This window comes from Agrilus planipennis, unplaced genomic scaffold, assembly GCF_000699045.2.
Source record: "Agrilus planipennis isolate EAB-ADULT unplaced genomic scaffold, Apla_2.0 scaffold149, whole genome shotgun sequence".
NCBI lineage: Eukaryota > Metazoa > Arthropoda > Insecta > Coleoptera > Buprestidae > Agrilus > Agrilus planipennis.
The window spans coordinates 155,084-174,187 of NW_020438906.1; the positions used below are offsets into that span (position 1 = coordinate 155,084).

The following is a 19,104-nucleotide window of genomic DNA, read 5'->3' on the forward strand; positions in this document are numbered from 1 at the left end:
CAGTCGACTGATGTTTGACCGCCATTTAATGTCACATTTTGTAAAACGCGTGACTTCGTCTTCAGAAATGTTTTTTATTGCATAATTTCCATGTGCATTCAAAATTAAAGTGAATGTGAATTCGAGAGATTTTTGTGAGCAAGTGTCATAAGTGATAATTAACCTACAAAACTAATTGGATACTGTTAAAGGGAAAGATAAACGCCGGGTTTGTAAACAAAATCATGTTGGCCTAAAAAACAAAAAGCTGTTTATTTGGCAGCATTTTTACGTGAACAAATCATTTTTCAAAAAGTGTGATCAGCATCTATTTATTCAGCATCTAAACTACTCTTCAGCCATGAAAATAAAATCTCGTAAGTAGCAGAGTACACTGTTTACATTCCTTAACTGTCGGCCTTGTTTATACTTTTAACAGAGTGCATTTTCAACTAGAAAACATAATTGTCACAGTCATTTTGGCATATTATTTAATTTGTTGTGAGAATTTAAATGATAAAAACCACGAGGTAATGGGAGCCATGTTGTCAAATGTCATCTAAAATTTAATGGGGATATTAAAAACATGACTAAAACTATCCTAATTTTTTTTAAAACCTGACTCGAATAATTCTGAAAATTACATTAAATTATTGCTTAGATACTACCGTCTCTTTTTTTGTACCAAGATGATTTGTGTTATTTAAAAATAACACATAACCTTTTCAGTTTGACATTTCGCTTGTTTATCGGCTTCTTACGACATAATCCGTTACATGTGTAAAAGTTTTAAATTTTTAACTGTCTATTTTCAAAAGTTATCACATAAAATTTATCAAATTAAGCTGAGATCGTTTGAAATTCGTTGTCTAAAAATTATAGAATGACTAACTGGAGTAAGTATTTCTTGTAATAATATGGAACTGTTATTAAAATATAAAAATCATATAAGGTTTATGTGTTCCTAAATAAAAAAAATTGTTTAGATCGAGACCGATTTCAATCAGGAAGTAGCACCGATGACAATGATTCCTGTTCAGATGTGGAAGATCACGTTCAAACCTTGCAAGTTAACATGCAAAATCATAATATGGGATCGGTCCGAAAACGTCGAGGTAATTTGCCTAAACATTCTGTTAAGATACTGAAGAGATGGCTGTACGAACACCGCTACAATGCATACCCCAGTGACGCTGAAAAGCTAACCCTTTCTCAAGAAGCCAACCTGACCGTATTACAAGTTTGTAACTGGTTTATAAACGCCCGCAGACGTATATTACCGGAAATGATAAGACGAGAAGGTCACGATCCTTTACATTATACAATATCCCGACGTGGTAGAAAATTAAATAACAATTCGGCTATGATAATTGAGCAGCCCCAGGCTAATTGGGAAGAAGAGGCTGTGACCAGAAACGGAAAGCGTATAAGACTGGATCATGACTATGATGAGAGCATAACCCTCATGTACAGGTCTGAGGAGGATAGCCCAAATGAATATGAAAGCTCCAGCCCCAGTGAAGAAGAGAAATTTACCCCATGGCAAACAGTTATTCGTTATGGAATGCCAAAAGAAAATCAACACCCAGCAAATCGAGGGTAAGAAGTCTCGTTTATTTTAAGTTCACTAGAGAATATTAATTTTTATCATTTCAGCTCCCAAAAAGAAACCGTCAGATCGTCATCAGACTATTGGAGTGCTCCACACCCTCAACTCGCCCATCTGCCCCAATTGCCACATCCACTGTCGAATCCTAAAGTACAGGTAATGCCTGTACACTCAAATGTAGCTGTATTACCATCATCACCCCCACCTACACCACCAGAAAATGAGGAAGATGAAAAGGACAAATTTAAATGTCTGTATTTGCTGGTAGAAACTGCAGTCGCCGTAAGACAACGCGAAAAGGAGCAAGAAGAAATAAAACTCTAGTTGTGGAAGGAACAAAAGAAGAATTACTTCATCCCGCCCAACCCCCGTGCCTTCTTGCTATCTTTACGTAATAACTTTGGGAGTTGACAGTTTCGTTCGTTTCTTAAGATTCAAATAATGATGTGTTGCAATTTTTACATTTTTTTACAATGTTAGATGTTTTTTTATGTTGTACTCTTTCTTGCATAAATGTAAGTAGTTAATAAAAATAGGCTACAAGTTTGGTACAAATTCGTTCGATCATAAAAAAAGATAGATATTATAAATACTATATGTATGTGGTAGAGTGAAGAATGTTAGCATAAGTGTTTTCTAAAAGTGTCTGATCCGCGAAATAGTGAAAAAATCGGTTGTGAACGTAATTGTGACAACAATTGATTTTGAAATAAAATGCTAACGTTTTTTAAAAGATATTTACCTGGCTTTTATTTATGATATATATATAAAACTAAACATTCATATCATTGTATACAATAAATTACCAGTGAGGCTACTTTACCTAAAATGTGAATAATAAAAGCCCCACTGGCGGTCCCAAGGAAGCTTAATTTTATCCCTCTACATTATTGAGTAAAAGTTCAACTAGTTTGCAGGCAATAGAAGTGCCTGTTGAAATAATTCAGGCATACAAAAGAAGAAATTTTATAAAGTTTTTCCAATTGTCTATTAACGCATAGTAATCTATACAAGAAATTAGGAAAATGATGCCCATAACAGTTGGTGAAAAATATTAGGCTTAGCAGCAGTTCTGCCTTTTTTCTCACCATCAGCCTTTAAAATCTAAAATTTCGAGCCAGCATTATTAAACTACCATAGATGCTAAAATCATGGACTCATATAAATAATCCTCTGCGGGTTCTAAATATGTAAGTTAGGTAATTGTATGTTCAATAGTTTTATTTAGAAAAAAGGAAAATTGTTTCGGGTGCAAGTGGAAATTCAGTGTTGATTTATTCAAAAACTACTCAGGACATCATAATTTAATTTAGGCCAATCAATTGCGCATCATTTGTGCTTGAAGATTGATCTAATATAGTAAACAGAATTTATCTGTGTATTATTTATTAGTAATGACTACATATAATCCTGAATTTTTCATTGATATTACTAATTCACATGCACCATTGATGAATCATAGATAATACCATGATAATACTAATGTCATTGAATGCCAAGTATTATTTGTAATCATTACTAATAAATAATACAAAAATAAACTCTGCTTACCGTAATACTCAGTATTCAAGCACAAATGACGCGCAATCGTTTAGCGTCAATTAAATTATCATATCTTGAGTAGTTTTTGAATAAATTGACATTTAATTTCCATCTGTTCCCGAAACAATTTTCCATTCTTTTAACAGAACTAATGGACGCACAATTATGATACTTGCATATTTAGAACCCGCAAACGACGCACAATTTATTAATAAAGATTGAATTAGTAGATCATTTATAGCGGTTGCCAGATTCACACGATAGACAATGGTTCGACCATATAGTTCAACATTATCATAAATAATAAACTTCTCTTGTCTATGATACATACACACTAACCTAAAAAATATATTTCACTGTGCAAAATCTTGATAATCTAAATAATTTTCAAAAATGGATAAAATGGAAACCAGTGATTCTTCTAGTTCCGAAAGTGATGAAAACGAAAACGTATATCCACTAATATGATGTACTTTAATTTACCTTTATTTGTAACATTAAAAATTATAGGAACTGGAAGGTCGAGCTGAAGAACTTGAAAGACAACTTGCAGACAACAAATATTTATACGATGTACATGTAGAATTAGTGAATTTATATCGTCAAATAGGAGATTTAAAATCTATGCGTGCTGCTTATGAGAGATTTTATGAATTGTTTCCTTTAACACCAGAACTTTGGTTAACATGGTTAAAAATAGAAATGGAACTTGCTATTAGTCCTGAAGATAAAAAGAATGTGCTTGGTCTATTTGAGAAAGCAGTTGAAGATTATTTGTGTAAGTATGAATGAAAAATGATATTGTTATTATATTGTATTATTTATTAATAGCAATCAATTTGTGGTTGGAATATGCTCAATTTTCCATGGGGGTATTGGAATCTGATGAAGTAAGGATAATCATAAATAAAGGATTGTCAGTAGGAGGACTTCATGTTAGTGAAGGGTCTTTATTGTGGGATGTCCTAAGAGAATTTGAAATTACACATTTATCTTTAATGGAAGTTGGTACTGAAGAGTGGCAGAAACAATTACAAACGGTACAAGAGGTTTTCCGTCGACAGTTATCAGTACCTCTTTTGGACATGGAAGGCACCTACAGAGAATGGAAATTCTGGCTAGAACAACTTCCTGAAAACCATGGACTGGATGTAAAACAAGTTGAGTGGGCTTACCAGAATGCATTAAAAAAATTAGAAAAATACACTCCATTTGAAGAACGTATTCTAGAACTGAATGATGATACAGAAATTCTTAACTGCTACAGAGAATACATTAAGGCTTCTAATGATCCTTCCATGTGTCTTTGTTTGTACGAAAGAGCAGTAGCAAAATTAAGTTTAAATACAGAGTTATGGTCTGAATATTGTTACTATTGCATGAAACTAGGCGAAATATGTAATAAGGTAGTCAAAAGAGCCTTGAGAAATTGCCCTTGGTCAGAAGAACTTTGGATTTGCTTGCTAAGAATATTAGAGGACCAAAAAAAAGAGCAAAAAGAAGTTACTGAATCCTTAGAGCAAGGATTAACCAGTATATCACCTACCCCAGGACTTAATTTATGGTTAGCTTATTTGGAGTATTTCAAAAGAAATTCTGAATCCACTGAACATCTTCACAAATTATTTTCACAAGCTTTCCATCAACTGGGGGATATTAATGACCCTTCTTTCATTTTGCATAGATGGGAAGCGAGATTGTATGTAAAGGAGGGGAATTTTGAAGGGGCTCGTAAAATCTGGTCTGATATCTTAAAAAACCCTAATTTCAGGAAGTCTGCGAGTGCTTGGCTTGAATATGCAGCATTAGAAAGACAATCTAAAGAGCCACAAACGCTTAGAATGATTTTTCAAAGGGCAATTTCTGTGCCTTTAGACTGGCCACAATACATAGTTGACGAATGGACATTATTCGAAAGAGAATTTGGAACTCTTCAAGATATTATTCGCTGCGAAAAAATCTGCAAAGAGAACCTTAAAAAACATATGCTCAACAACAGTAACCTTCCTGCAGAAAATGAAAAAAGAATAGAGAGAAAAAGGCCGTGGGAAGATGATAAAGAAAAAATATCCCAATTCAAAAAAATTAAGCAAACAGACCGCAAGCTAACTAAGAAACTAAATCCTTCAGATTTCGATAAAGAAAAATCTATTTTCCTTAGTAATATGCGGTCAAGTGTAACAGAAGAAAAATTGAAGGAACTTTTCCCGAACGCAGTAAAAATCCTTATACCTACTGATAAAAGAGGAAATTCAAGGTGTTTTGCATACATAGAATTTGGAGATAAAGAAGAAGCTGAAAAATCTCTCCAAAGAGACAGGGAACCAATAGACGGTCGGCCTTTATTCATATCGAAATGCAGGAGCCAAGAACAAACTGAAAAAAAATTTAAATTTCCTACGACAAAGGAAAAAAACAAACTGTTCGTCAAGGGATTGCCATTTTCATACACAAATAAGGATTTAGAAGACATCTTCAAACCTCACGGCGCTGTTGCTGTACGTTTAGTCACGTACAAGGATGGACAATCAAAGGGAATTCACATGCACCATTGATGAATCATAGATAATACCATGATAATACTAATGTCATTGAATGCCAAGTATTATTTGTAATCATTACTAATAAATAATACAAAAATAAACTCTGCTTACCGTAATACTCAGTATTCAAGCACAAATGACGCGCAATCGTTTAGCGTCAATTAAATTATCATATCTTGAGTAGTTTTTGAATAAATTGACATTTAATTTCCATCTGTTCCCGAAACAATTTTCCATTCTTTTAACAGAACTAATGGACGCACAATTATGATACTTGCATATTTAGAACCCGCAAACGACGCACAATTTATTAATAAAGATTGAATTAGTAGATCATTTATAGCGGTTGCCAGATTCACACGATAGACAATGGTTCGACCATATAGTTCAACATTATCATAAATAATAAACTTCTCTTGTCTATGATACATACACACTAACCTAAAAAATATATTTCACTGTGCAAAATCTTGATAATCTAAATAATTTTCAAAAATGGATAAAATGGAAACCAGTGATTCTTCTAGTTCCGAAAGTGATGAAAACGAAAACGTATATCCACTAATATGATGTACTTTAATTTACCTTTATTTGTAACATTAAAAATTATAGGAACTGGAAGGTCGAGCTGAAGAACTTGAAAGACAACTTGCAGACAACAAATATTTATACGATGTACATGTAGAATTAGTGAATTTATATCGTCAAATAGGAGATTTAAAATCTATGCGTGCTGCTTATGAGAGATTTTATGAATTGTTTCCTTTAACACCAGAACTTTGGTTAACATGGTTAAAAATAGAAATGGAACTTGCTATTAGTCCTGAAGATAAAAAGAATGTGCTTGGTCTATTTGAGAAAGCAGTTGAAGATTATTTGTGTAAGTAAGAATGAAAAATGATATTGTTATTATATTGTATTATTTATTAATAGCAATCAATTTGTGGTTGGAATATGCTCAATTTTCCATGGGGGTATTGGAATCTGATGAAGTAAGGATAATCATAAATAAAGGATTGTCAGTAGGAGGACTTCATGTTAGTGAAGGGTCTTTATTGTGGGATGTCCTAAGAGAATTTGAAATTACACATTTATCTTTAATGGAAGTTGGTACTGAAGAGTGGCAGAAACAATTACAAACGGTACAAGAGGTTTTCCGTCGACAGTTATCAGTACCTCTTTTGGACATGGAAGGCACCTACAGAGAATGGAAATTCTGGCTAGAACAACTTCCTGAGAACCATGGACTGGATGTAAAACAAGTTGAGTGGGCTTACCAGAATGCATTAAAAAAATTAGAAAAATACACTCCATTTGAAGAACGTATTCTAGAACTGAATGATGATACAGAAATTCTTAACTGCTACAGAGAATACATTAAGGCTTCTAATGATCCTTCCATGTGTCTTTGTTTGTACGAAAGAGCAGTAGCAAAATTAAGTTTAAATACAGAGTTATGGTCTGAATATTGTTACTATTGCATGAAACTAGGCGAAATATGTAATAAGGTAGTCAAAAGAGCCTTGAGAAATTGCCCTTGGTCAGAAGAACTTTGGATTTGCTTGCTAAGAATATTAGAGGACCAAAAAAAAGAGCAAAAAGAAGTTACTGAATCCTTAGAGCAAGGATTAACCAGTATATCACCTACCCCAGGACTTAATTTATGGTTAGCTTATTTGGAGTATTTCAAAAGAAATTCTGAATCCACTGAACATCTTCACAAATTATTTTCACAAGCTTTCCATCAACTGGGGGATATTAATGACCCTTCTTTCATTTTGCATAGATGGGAAGCGAGATTGTATGTAAAGGAGGGGAATTTTGAAGGGGCTCGTAAAATCTGGTCTGATATCTTAAAAAACCCTAATTTCAGGAAGTCTGCGAGTGCTTGGCTTGAATATGCAGCATTAGAAAGACAATCTAAAGAGCCACAAACGCTTAGAATGATTTTTCAAAGGGCAATTTCTGTGCCTTTAGACTGGCCACAATACATAGTTGACGAATGGACATTATTCGAAAGAGAATTTGGAACTCTTCAAGATATTATTCGCTGCGAAAAAATCTGCAAAGAGAACCTTAAAAAACATATGCTCAACAACAGTAACCTTCCTGCAGAAAATGAAAAAAGAATAGAGAGAAAAAGGCCGTGGGAAGATGATAAAGAAAAAATATCCCAATTCAAAAAAATTAAGCAAACAGACCGCAAGCTAACTAAGAAACTAAATCCTTCAGATTTCGATAAAGAAAAATCTATTTTCCTTAGTAATATGCGGTCAAGTGTAACAGAAGAAAAATTGAAGGAACTTTTCCCGAACGCAGTAAAAATCCTTATACCTACTGATAAAAGAGGAAATTCAAGGTGTTTTGCATACATAGAATTTGGAGATAAAGAAGAAGCTGAAAAATCTCTCCAAAGAGACAGGGAACCAATAGACGGTCGGCCTTTATTCATATCGAAATGCAGGAGCCAAGAACAAACTGAAAAAAAATTTAAATTTCCTACGACAAAGGAAAAAAACAAACTGTTCGTCAAGGGATTGCCATTTTCATACACAAATAAGGATTTAGAAGACATCTTCAAACCTCACGGCGCTGTTGCTGTACGTTTAGTCACGTACAAGGANATTAAAAGTATACTAGTGTACTATTAAATTTGAAGTTTAGCTTTTTTTTGTTCTACTTTAACATTAGACAGATCCTCCCCACTTATAGAGCAATTAATCTTTTTAATGTTTTAATGTTAGTCGTAACATTTTGTGATTAGTCACGTACAAGGATGGACAATCAAAGGGTTTAGCATATATTGAATTTTCTAACGAAGAAATGGCTGAAAAGGCACTGAAAGCCACAGATCAAATGAAACTAGAAGACTCTACAATTTCTGTATTTATAAGCGCACCACCTCCGAAAAAATCCCCTTCGGAAGAAAGAACACTCTTAGGGGCGGGAAGAAATGGTAGCACTTTACAACATGGTCGCCCTCGTTTAAAAGTACCACTTATTCCAAGGGCATTGCAATCAAAAGTAATCAGCTCTAACTCAACGGAAACCAGTGAAAACAAAGCGACAGCAAAAAGCAATGAAGATTTTAGAAAAATGCTACTGAAAAAAAGTTAAAAAGAATGTTTGTTTTTCACATTTCGATCATAAGTATCATAATATATAAATAGGCAGTATTTTGTATTTAGTTTAAGTTTTTTAAGGAATAGTAAAACGATAAGTATTTCTGTTAATTTTGTGTTAAAATAAAAGTAATTAATGCTTAAAATTTAACAAAAATATTTTATTCTTTTATATGTATACATTCTCAACTTTTTTTGACATAAAACTTAAACGTAGTTACTCAACCATCAATAATTTCATTTGTTTCTTATTATTACCTAAGAAATAATGTAAGTTTACTACTCCTTATAGTGATACAGAAGTTTTATAACTTTTTTTTTGTAAAGCAGGTTTAATAGCTTCAAGTACGACAAGAAGGGCTTGGTCCAAGGAGATTGATGGCTAATCGGACTTTTTAGCACTTTGATACTATTAGCTTTCAATGTTTAGGAGTACCTTATAATTGAAAAATTAAAAAACGATTTTACAATAAAAACAATAGATGTTATGCTTTCTAGTAATTAGATAAAACTTTGGATGCTGATAAACTAACGAAGTGATATGTAGACAAAAAATATGTATCAGAACTTTTTATAGAATATTTTATTTTTTTTTTTTCAATGAACCTCGTCCTGTTGTGTTGGCCTTTTTTTTATATAAACGAAAATATCTGTTAAACTATTCTTATATTTTCTAATAGTCTATTAATGAACCACCTTGGACCAAAGTTTATTTCATATGTACTGCATCTATTAAACCTGTAAAAGCAAAAAAATTGAATCTTCCTACTACCCAATATCTTCTTTTTAAAAATACAGTGTTCGTAGTTTTCTAAAGTAAGAAAAGGGCATTGCCAGATAAGTGTGTTGATTTTGGCCGAGACTAAATCGAATTTTTAATAAAAAATCAATATCAGACAGTTATATCAACGCATTTGAGTTATCACTATATTTGAATCATTATTTATGTGCTGCAGAAACCATTGGATCCAAAGGCGCAACAACCTCCAAAACTGAGGTGTCTAATAAGAAAAACGCACCTTGTTATAAATTTTGCCTACTTTGATTACTATTTTAATAAAAAATCAGCGTACAAGTTTATGTCGTTGAATTGATGGTCTTACTTACAGTTCGATTTTCTCTAAATAATACATTTGCATCGACACCCATTACACTTGCCCAATAAAGTAATAATACTAACTAAAATTTAAAGTCAGTTTCAAAATATAAAACTTTTACTGCTAAATAACAAATTACTTTGCCTCCTATGTCCTGCCTGTAATTTTTTTTTTCATAAACGTGACATAAAATATAAAGAATTTTAGGAACCTTGATTCTTCATAGAACACCGTGTATACATCATTAATAAATTCTTCAACATTGCGTGTAATCAACTCCTTTGCAAAACAAAATAACTTGTGACTAATTTTCAGCCTATCCAAATTAATATAATACGTCATCCGTATATCCTAATCTTTAAAAGCAGATAATTAATAAAAGGATCACGAANGTTATGCTTTCTAGTAATTAGTTAAAACTTTGGATGCTGATAAACTAACGAAGTGATATGTAGACAAAAAATATGTATCAGAACTTTTTATAGAATATTTTATTTTTTTTTTCAATGAACTTCGTCCTGTTGTGTTGGCCTTTTTTTTATATAAACGAAAATATCTGTTAAACTATTCTTATATTTTCTAATAGTCTATTAATGAACCACCTTGGACCAAAGTTTATTTCATATGTACTGCATCTATTAAACCTGTAAAAGCAAAAAAATTGAATCTTCCTACTACCCAATATCTTCTTTTTAAAAATACAGTGTTCGTAGTTTTCTAAAGTAAGAAAAGGGCATTGCCAGATAAGTGTGTTGATTTTGACCGAGTCTAAATCGAATTTTTAATAAAAAATCAATATCACTCGGTTATATCAACGCATTTGAGTTATCACTCTATATTTGAATCATTATTTATGTGCTGCAGAAACCATTGGATCCAAAGGCGCAACAACCTCCAAAACTGAGGTGTCTAATAAGAAAAACGCACCTTGTTATAAATTTTGCCTACTTTGATTACTATTTTAATAAAAAATCAGCGTACAAGTTTATGTCGTTGAATTGATGGTCTTACTTACAGTTCGATTTTCTCTAAATAATACATTTGCATCGACACCCATTACACTTGCCCAATAAAGTAATAATACTAACTAAAATTTAAAGTCAGTTTCAAAATATAAAACTTTTACTGCTAAATAACAAATTACTTTGCCTCCTATGTCCTGCCTGTAATTTTTTTTTTCATAAACGTGACATAAAATATAAAGAATTTTAGGAACCTTGATTCTTCATAGAACACCGTGTATACATCATTAATAAATTCTTCAACATTGCGTGTAATCAACTCCTTTGCAAAACAAAATAACTTGTGACTAATTTTCAGCCTATCCAAATTAATATAATACGTCATCCGTATATCCTAATCTTTAAAAGCAGATAATTAATAAAAGGATCACGAATTATTAACTCAGAGTAAATTAAAATACAAACCGTACGCAGAATGAATCCTAAATTCCTCCTTTAATATATTCCAAAATAATCGTCCCTTACAATAAATAATTTTTTTCTTTTTAGTCACAGCTCGAAATACCGGATTATGTTTAAAAAAAAAGGCCATCACATAGGATATAAAAAACTATTTACATATATATACAAATCAGTTTATATTAACCACATGTAACATTATAGAGGATAATCTTAATTAAAACACAAAATAAGTATATATTTAGGTATAAAAAAACACTAATTACTTATTATAATTATCATAAAGTTAACGTTTTCCTACACGGCTGGGCCTTTTAAAAATAGAAATTATTTTCCTCTTCTCTCTTGCATACTTTATAATTATAATCACAAAATTGCCATTTTCTGGTACAAACTTATTACCCAACATCATCAACTAATTATCAATTGTATTTTCATTATAATTTTTAATAATTGGGATTGTAGGGAGCCTGTTTTGAATATCCTTCTTTTACTATGTTTGGATTATAAGGCTGAGTTGGTCCCGATTGTCCAACCACTTCGTGGTACGGAGGTGGCAACTGTCCTGGTGCTGGATGTGCAGGGGGATAAGGAGCAACACCCACCGGAGGATATGGAGGAGAACCTAAAAGAATGGTATTTAACATTTATGTGACATTTATTATTTATTTAATTAGTAAATTAATAACACAACAAAAAATAATTAATAAATTATACCAACCAAACCAAAAATCAAAGCCAGAGTAACAACCACTAACAAGGATGCAACTTCCTTTTTTTCTCAATGTAGGAGAAATAAAATGACAGGAGAAAACCCAATTTTAAAAAAAATATCTATTATTTTAAACAGGCAAAAAAAGGAGAAATGTAAAAGGCGAGAAAAGAGAAGCTGAATCTTTGTAATATTCTGCAACTTCAATATTTATGGTAACTGTTAATTAGAAGTATTCCCTTTTAATAAAAAATGTTTCTATTATAGCTGTGTTGTATTCTTTAGGAATGTTCCATTATTATTTACATGTGTGTATATATGTCCATATACCTATCTAATTTAACTGGAATTTTGTAAGTAATAATAATAATGCCTCTATTAATTAATTACAGATAATGTTCTATTAAAGTTACAAAAGTTCTCAAAGGTCAAGCAACTCATATTTCAAGATAATTAAATGACCTACCTAAATAATCATTGGAAACAATTTGATTTCATGAAAGTATTACCTATCTGATGTCGTGTTTTTATATTACATACATTCATTTAGTTCTAAGTACTACAAAGTGGAATTGTTTATTTAATTAAATGTTTGCTTTACTGTCAGTTTAGTTACCATAAAGGGCTACATTGATTTCCCAAGTAGTCAAGCATGTCAAATAAATTTGTATTACAAAAAAAAGTGATATAAATGATAAAATAATTTAATTTGAACCAGTCTTAGCTTTAGACCTACCCATTGTAACAATTGATTGGCCTGGTTGTGAAAATCCATACGGTGCTGCTAAGGAAATGTTAATAAAAATTACTTTTAAATTTTTCATTGGTAAAAAAGGAAATTAAAAAGAAGCATTAACACTGTATGTATAAAATATACAAACGCTGTTTTTTTATAAATTTCACTGATTTGGAACTAATTCAGTAGTGTGGACTTGGGGTCTGGGATGTTGAAATATCATTACAATTGAAAAAGCTTGTAATCTATCAAAACCAACATTCTACTTGACAACAGTACTTACAATAACTTTATACAAAATTACCTGGATATAATGGATGGTATGATGGATAATGATGATAAGCTCCTATTCATAAACATTCAGAAGTATAATATTAAAACAACGGAATTTATAGAAACAAAAAGATTAGTATTTTACCTGGTTGCATAGGGGGCTGTCCAGTTGGATAAGGGGCTGTTTGATGAGCAAATCCAATGCCTGTAGGTGCTTGAACTGGTTGAGGAATAGGGTGTTGCGGTCCTGAAGGATAAGGTGGAATATTTGGTGTTGTAGATACGTGTGTTGATGTTATTGTAACCGGAGGAGCTTCTATAAAAGAATAAAACTACCAGGTTAAACAAAAGTGCTTTTTTGTACACAGCTTACGTCCATATACAATTCCAGCTTTACGTCTCTTACAACACCAGCCACAAATTGAAAACAAAATGCAAAATATAATTAACAACACTATGGGCAAAAATATTTCCATGTCTGATGGCACGCACTTTTTTACACACTTTCAGTTTTATTTAATAAACGGCCAATGTCGACCTTCTTTTTTTAAGCGTCCTTTACTTAATGCAAAGCTTGAAAGCCAATTGACCTCTTGTCATTTTATAATCTCTACACCATTGTAATTTAATACATGTATTTTCAGCTCTTGCTATTATAATTAAATGCTAACTAAACATAAAAACGTATAGTTAAACAGATACACAAATAATATGCAAGGCAGCAAAACAACGCTGATGAATAATATTGCTGCTTTTGATGAAAAACAGTAATCATAGATATGATCGTAGATTAGAAATATAATTCTTGCAGTATATATTTTTCTAATCTATGACACTGATCATAGATATTTGTCTATGATAGATATATTAATCTTAGAGTATATATACATGGAGTGCTAATGTACCCTTAGTACTCGTACGTTTGATAGGAAATATGAAAGTGCCCTGTTTTCTTTTGAAATTAAGTGTTATTATTACTGCCTGAAATTTAGAATGCATTCAACTTTAGTGAACGTATACATCTAATCGTAAAATAATTAATTTATCAGTATTTAAAGAGGAAATTAGGATGTTTCTAAGATTTGATAAATAATATTTCGATTAAAACGATATTTCTAATTTAATTATCTGTAATAAATATTTAATTCTCATCTGTCATTTGAAAATTTGCCCTTCAATCGGCACTTTCACCGACTCAGATTTTGAATACCGCTCCTATCGCACGAACGTGTACTACAATCAACTACAATTTACCTAGTCTAGGACTACAATCACCCTTTGTAGATCTATTATCTATGACTACAATGTTATTAGGACAGAGAAGATACTGTGAAGAAGATATTAGGATAGGCATTGGCCCATAGATAAAAGATATAGATAGACATATCATAGACATGTATTTGTAACCGTTGATGGCATAGACGTCGATGGTCGACGGTATACATCATAGACATACATTAATGGACGTGCCTTAGCCGTATGTCAATGTAACAATTTCTTAGCTCGAAAAGTAAGGAAGATTGTGTATGGTTTCGGATTGAAACAACTATTAGTATCGGTTAGTATAGAGATATCGTGAAATTTACCTAATGATTAGAATTTTTTTTATAATATCTCGAATATCTTCCGTCTTTCATTTCCTATATGTGAAGATTCTTAATTTTTATGGCGTTACGTCTCTTTACCTGTTAACTTTTCTTCAAGTTGTATTATGAATTCTCAATTGGGACATAAAAATTACATTTTTTGACCTTCAGTATTGTCAATATTTATCTACTACTCAATATAATGTTTCTTAAAATTTTGTTTTTACAATTTAAGAAAAACGTTCTACGTGCAAATTATCAACTTTCAACTGCACACAATTACAAAAAATAAATGAAAGGTAACTGATAATTTTAACTCTTTTACGTTTGTTCATTACGATATAGTTGAAAATTATAATGCCTTCTTTTGTTACGGTATGGTTTATTCGGAAACATTTTTTCGCAGTGTTTATAATACTTCCGAAAACTGTTAAGTACCTACACTGGTTTACTGAATGTTTCTTTGTAAAAAAGCTTGATTTCATTAGATTTCGCTTAATTTATCAAGTACCTATATACGACTTTTTTCTATATTTGGTAAAGTGGGCTAAGGCATTTTCTATTTTTTTTTTTTCAGAAAATGGTACTTATAGTACAATATATGGTCATTTTTTACATTAGTTGACAGACGAGTTGAGTCATGAAGTTAAGTCAGGTAAGTAGTACTCACCAAGTAGAATCGTGTGGTAGTATTAATTCCATGCGGAAACTTATGTAGCTGGAGATACAGGCTCCTAAAGTTTTACTTAATAAGAGGAAATTTCGGTTGATACGGCCCTGGTTGCAGCCCTTCATCAGCTGTTCTCGCCAAATATGTATTGATGACGTCATTGTTTAGTTAGGTACAATTATGATAAACTGGAATTCCCTTAAAGCCCCTGCTGATATATTGGAATAATGTTACGAGATATGTTTTAGGACAAACGATGTTTGACGGGAACAGCTGACGGAAGGCTGAAGCCAGGACCGTACCTACCGAAATTTCCTTCGATTAACAAAACTTTAACAGCGTGTATCTCAGTCACATTCATTTTTAAACAAATAATAAACAAAATTCTAATAATTCCCACTAGTTTACTTCGTGGGTACTACCTACCTGGCTAAACTTCATGTCTCAATCTCAACACCAATGTCAACTAATGTAAAAAATTATAATCTAGTGTTTTGGGTCCACTTCTTATCAATATTAATTATGGGTATAGGACACGAACAAATTGGATCAAAAGGTAAGATTATTTGAATTTGATGAATGAACTGTTTTTGCAATCAAATACTTGGACTGATTTTCAATTGTTTCTGGTATTTTTTTGTTATTTATCTTCTTAATCTAATAGTGTATTTAATCTGTTTTGTCGTGCTTTTTACCACAGTTTCATATGTGAATGAGATAGAGCACATTGAAATATATTTTGCTTTCACTGGTGCGATAGTACCCTTCTTGCGGGACTTCTTTATCTTGGGACATTAACTCAGTAATTAAAGTGATAATGCAATGAATGAAGAAAAGTTCAGGCAACATCAAAGAAAATTAATTATAATTCTTTTCTTTCATTCACGAAAATCGAAAGAAGTTCTGTTGAGGAAGTAAATAAAACACCATCAAATACCTAAAATTCGACATAAAACGGTTTTATTTATTATTTATTCGGCTAACAGGCTCCGAGCTTTTTTTAAAACATTGGAATACATTAACTAAGGGTCAGTATTAAAAGTATACTAGTGTACTATTAAATTTGAAGTTTAGCTTTTTTTTGTTCTNACATTTTGGCGTATGTATAATATTTCTTTTAAATATCTATTGTTCACAACTATGAAATGTTGCTTAACGTTTATCTATTGTTTACCCCTTAAATTGATTTTATCGCGCATCTATGGTATTTCAATAATTATCTATTGTCTTAATCGTTATTGACATCGCGCATCTATGATTATTTCATATTTATCTGTCAACTATGTTTGACATTTGTCGCCATTTTATATTATTCAGGTTTTTTACTTGCTTTTTGGTGCGTGTTTTAAGTGTGTTTAATCTCTTTTCGTTAATTAAAAGTTTAATTGATATGTCTTTTTCCATTTCTGCAGGTTATCTAACGAGTGAGAGAGAATTAATGTTCAGTTTGGTCATACTGAAACAGCCAATGTCTACATGGGCGTTGTCTTTCGTGGAAATGCATTTTGATACTACTGAAAAAATAAGTTGTCTCCTTCCTATGATGTTTTATCTGTTACCTTTCCATCTTGAAGACTCTTATAGTTAGCCGATTAAGGTGAGCATACATGCTATATTATATATACTTCGTAACAATTGTTTTGAAAACGTTGTACGATTAAAATAATAAATAATTAAAAACTACGTAGTGGCAGTTATACACAAACACTTTAAAAACAACAGATGATTTTTAGTCTTATCTATACAAAAAAGCAACCCAAATTCCATCATTATTACATTTTTGACTAAATAAAACTATCCAACAACCTGGGCGAAACGTTGGCTGTGGTTTTTTAAATAAAATAAATTTGAACCCCAGTACTGCTTTGATGAAAAATAATATAAAAATTAAGGGCAATGTTTTAGGAAAATTATTTTAATAGACACATTTTAGCTTTTCAAATACGAGGCAGAGCGTAAATCGTTGATAATTTTGTATGTGACGCACTTTTTCGTTAAAAACCCAATGTTTCAAAATTTTCCGATTTTATTGTTATTGATTACAAAAATATAAATATTTTATCAGTATGCAGTTGAATTTACATTGCTGCATATGTGGTTGCATATGAGATATTTTATGTTTCTACATAATTTTTCCTTGTGTCTATATTCATGACTGTTCATCACTGTCAATCGCGGTTACAGTTAATTTTTTAAATACATGATATTTGCATTATTACAGTGAATATACCAACTTTAAATGTAAAGCCGATTTCGGATACGATTAGCGTTATCAGTTTATCCCAATTTTTTTCTAAAAAAAGCCTGGTTGCCGTTCATAGTTCCATTGCGTTTTACTGATTTTGCTAGGTATGTTTTTAAATTGAAATTATTATAGTACCGATGTTACAGTGCGAGTCGAAACTTATTGACGTAAGCACATAAATTATTAAATTTTAATAAGATAATCTAATTTTATTTGGTACATAGACAGTCTATGAAAATAATTATGATTTTACCACACTTGCCACTGTTAATGTAAATTAATTTTTTTTATTTTGTTTTGTATATTTCTCTAATGTGAGCATTTTTACAGTCGTGTACATTACAATTATCTTACGATTTCTATTAGAGGAAGTTGCTTATAGCTAAAAATGCGAAAAAGAAACTGTTAGCTTGGGAAAGTTTTGATGAGAGTATAAAGAGGTAAGTTCGTTTCATGCGAATTGGTATGTAACGAAATCATGCAACGGATGTCCCCCCTCTACTCGGCCACGTAGTCGAGTTCGTAGTGGGGATCGCTTGAGCCGTGAGCGCGCTTCAATGCAANCTCCAAGGAACTGTAAAAGTTATATACAATATATTTAAAATTAAAAGGGAAAAGTGTTCGGTATTACTTTAATATTGTATTATACATGTTTTTTAGCATCCCTACGCTTAATAATATCTGAATACTCTCTCATAATATTCCAATTTACAGGAGCATAAAAACCGGGATGACGTTTTATAAAACATTGGTTTCTCTTTCACTCTGCAATGTAGCAGTACTTACATTCTGTAGGAAAGAGTGATGGTGCTTTTTTTTGCATTGGGAACGAAGATTGTCTTATTGTTAAAGGAAGGATTTATGGCATGACTTGGTAAGTAACGTTTTAGAAATGTCAAAAGCAGAATAGCAGAATCAGTGGAACTGTCTTTCTGGCAGTGTAAAAGTTAGCTTAATATGAAGGATCATTTGTTTTTTTTTTTTTGAAAACATTATACTTATATTTCGACTTTAATTTGAGAATCAGAAGAAAAATAATAATGATTAAATATCGTAGCAGATAATTTTATTTGGTACAGAAGCAGTCAATGAAAATAATCATGACTTTACAACACTTACTGTTAATGTGAATTAATTTTTTTTATTTTGTTTTGTATATTTCTCTAATGTGAGCATTTTTACAGTCGTGTACATTACAATTATCTTACGATTTCTATTAGAGGAAGTTGCTTATAGCTAAAAATGCGAAAAAGAAACTGTTAGCTTGGGAAAGTTTTGATGAGAGTATAAAGAGGTAAGTTCGTTTCATGCGAATTGGTATGTAACGAAATCATGCAACGGATGTCCCCCCTCTACTCGGCCACGTAGTCGAGTTCGTAGTGGGGATCGCTTGAGCCGTGAGCGCGCTTCAATGCAACGTTCGTCACAGGCAACTCCGGCATGTATAGTGTAAAATTTAAATTCATAGTGTACAAATAATACCATTAAACCAATTCCTTAACCCCTATCCCGGTATGTTTGTGTGTTTGAAGAAGTTTCACTTCAGTAGCGTGTTGTATAATTACACGT

The 19,104-nt window shown here is 31.8% G+C and overlaps 3 protein-coding genes and 1 long non-coding RNA gene across 10 annotated transcripts in view; all 4 read left to right on the forward strand.

The window, feature by feature from the left end:
• Positions 1 to 2,325, forward strand: LOC108736398 (homeobox protein TGIF2-like). 2 transcript variants are annotated; one of them, XM_018468807.1, is made up of 3 exons: positions 1 to 356; positions 966 to 1,578; positions 1,636 to 2,323. In XM_018468807.1, exons 1-3 carry the CDS (start codon positions 341 to 343, stop codon positions 1,910 to 1,912), a joined length of 906 nt encoding a protein of 301 aa, XP_018324309.1. In that variant the 5' UTR covers positions 1 to 340; the 3' UTR covers positions 1,913 to 2,323. The 2 variants fall into 2 exon arrangements, with proteins under 2 accessions (XP_018324309.1, XP_018324310.1); XM_018468808.2 differs by lacking the exon at positions 1 to 356 and adding an exon at positions 767 to 875 and having other exon boundaries at positions 1,636 to 2,325.
• Positions 2,326 to 3,433: 1,108 nt separating this feature from the next.
• On the forward strand, positions 3,434 to 4,051 carry LOC108736388 (squamous cell carcinoma antigen recognized by T-cells 3). The gene is made up of 3 exons (XM_025973378.1): positions 3,434 to 3,580; positions 3,641 to 3,906; positions 3,962 to 4,051. Exons 1-3 carry the CDS (start codon positions 3,524 to 3,526, stop codon positions 4,014 to 4,016), a joined length of 378 nt encoding a protein of 125 aa, XP_025829163.1. The 5' UTR covers positions 3,434 to 3,523; the 3' UTR covers positions 4,017 to 4,051.
• A 2,027-nt stretch (positions 4,052 to 6,078) lies between these two features.
• Positions 6,079 to 10,277, forward strand: LOC108736437 (squamous cell carcinoma antigen recognized by T-cells 3). 3 transcript variants are annotated; one of them, XM_025973376.1, is made up of 4 exons: positions 6,085 to 6,225; positions 6,286 to 6,553; positions 6,607 to 8,296; positions 8,451 to 10,277. In XM_025973376.1, exons 1-4 carry the CDS (start codon positions 6,169 to 6,171, stop codon positions 8,788 to 8,790), a joined length of 2,355 nt encoding a protein of 784 aa, XP_025829161.1. In that variant the 5' UTR covers positions 6,085 to 6,168; the 3' UTR covers positions 8,791 to 10,277. The 3 variants fall into 3 exon arrangements, with proteins under 3 accessions (XP_018324377.1, XP_025829161.1, XP_025829162.1); XM_018468875.2 differs by lacking the exon at positions 8,451 to 10,277 and having other exon boundaries at positions 6,079 to 6,225; positions 6,286 to 6,551; positions 6,607 to 6,696; XM_025973377.1 differs by lacking the exon at positions 6,085 to 6,225 and having other exon boundaries at positions 6,459 to 6,551; positions 6,607 to 8,294; positions 8,449 to 10,277.
• Positions 10,278 to 16,471: 6,194 nt separating this feature from the next.
• Positions 16,472 to 19,104, forward strand: part of LOC108736401 — a 9,680-nt gene continuing 7,047 nt past the window's right edge. For 2 of the 4 annotated variants that reach the window (XR_001937716.2, XR_001937718.2), the window contains exon 1: positions 16,472 to 16,887. This is a non-coding gene — a long non-coding RNA (uncharacterized LOC108736401). The remainder of the gene's footprint in view (positions 16,888 to 19,104) is intronic. The other 2 variants (XR_003230907.1, XR_003230906.1) reach the window with 2 other exon arrangements.

Coding starts and splice junctions, on each gene's coding strand:
- LOC108736398 (XM_018468807.1), top strand. Junction 1,579..1,635: donor CAACACCCAGCAAATCGAGG/GTAAGAAGTCTC, acceptor TTATCATTTCAG/CTCCCAAAAAGAAACCGTCA.
- LOC108736388 (XM_025973378.1), top strand. CDS start 3,524: ATGGATAAAATGGAAACCAGTGATTCTTCTAGTTCCGAAAGTGATGAA. Junction 3,581..3,640: donor AAAGTGATGAAAACGAAAAC/GTATATCCACTA, acceptor TAAAAATTATAG/GAACTGGAAGGTCGAGCTGA. Junction 3,907..3,961: donor AAAGCAGTTGAAGATTATTT/GTGTAAGTATGA, acceptor ATTTATTAATAG/CAATCAATTTGTGGTTGGAA.
- LOC108736437 (XM_025973376.1), top strand. CDS start 6,169: ATGGATAAAATGGAAACCAGTGATTCTTCTAGTTCCGAAAGTGATGAA. Junction 6,226..6,285: donor AAAGTGATGAAAACGAAAAC/GTATATCCACTA, acceptor TAAAAATTATAG/GAACTGGAAGGTCGAGCTGA. Junction 6,554..6,606: donor AGCAGTTGAAGATTATTTGT/GTAAGTAAGAAT, acceptor ATTTATTAATAG/CAATCAATTTGTGGTTGGAA.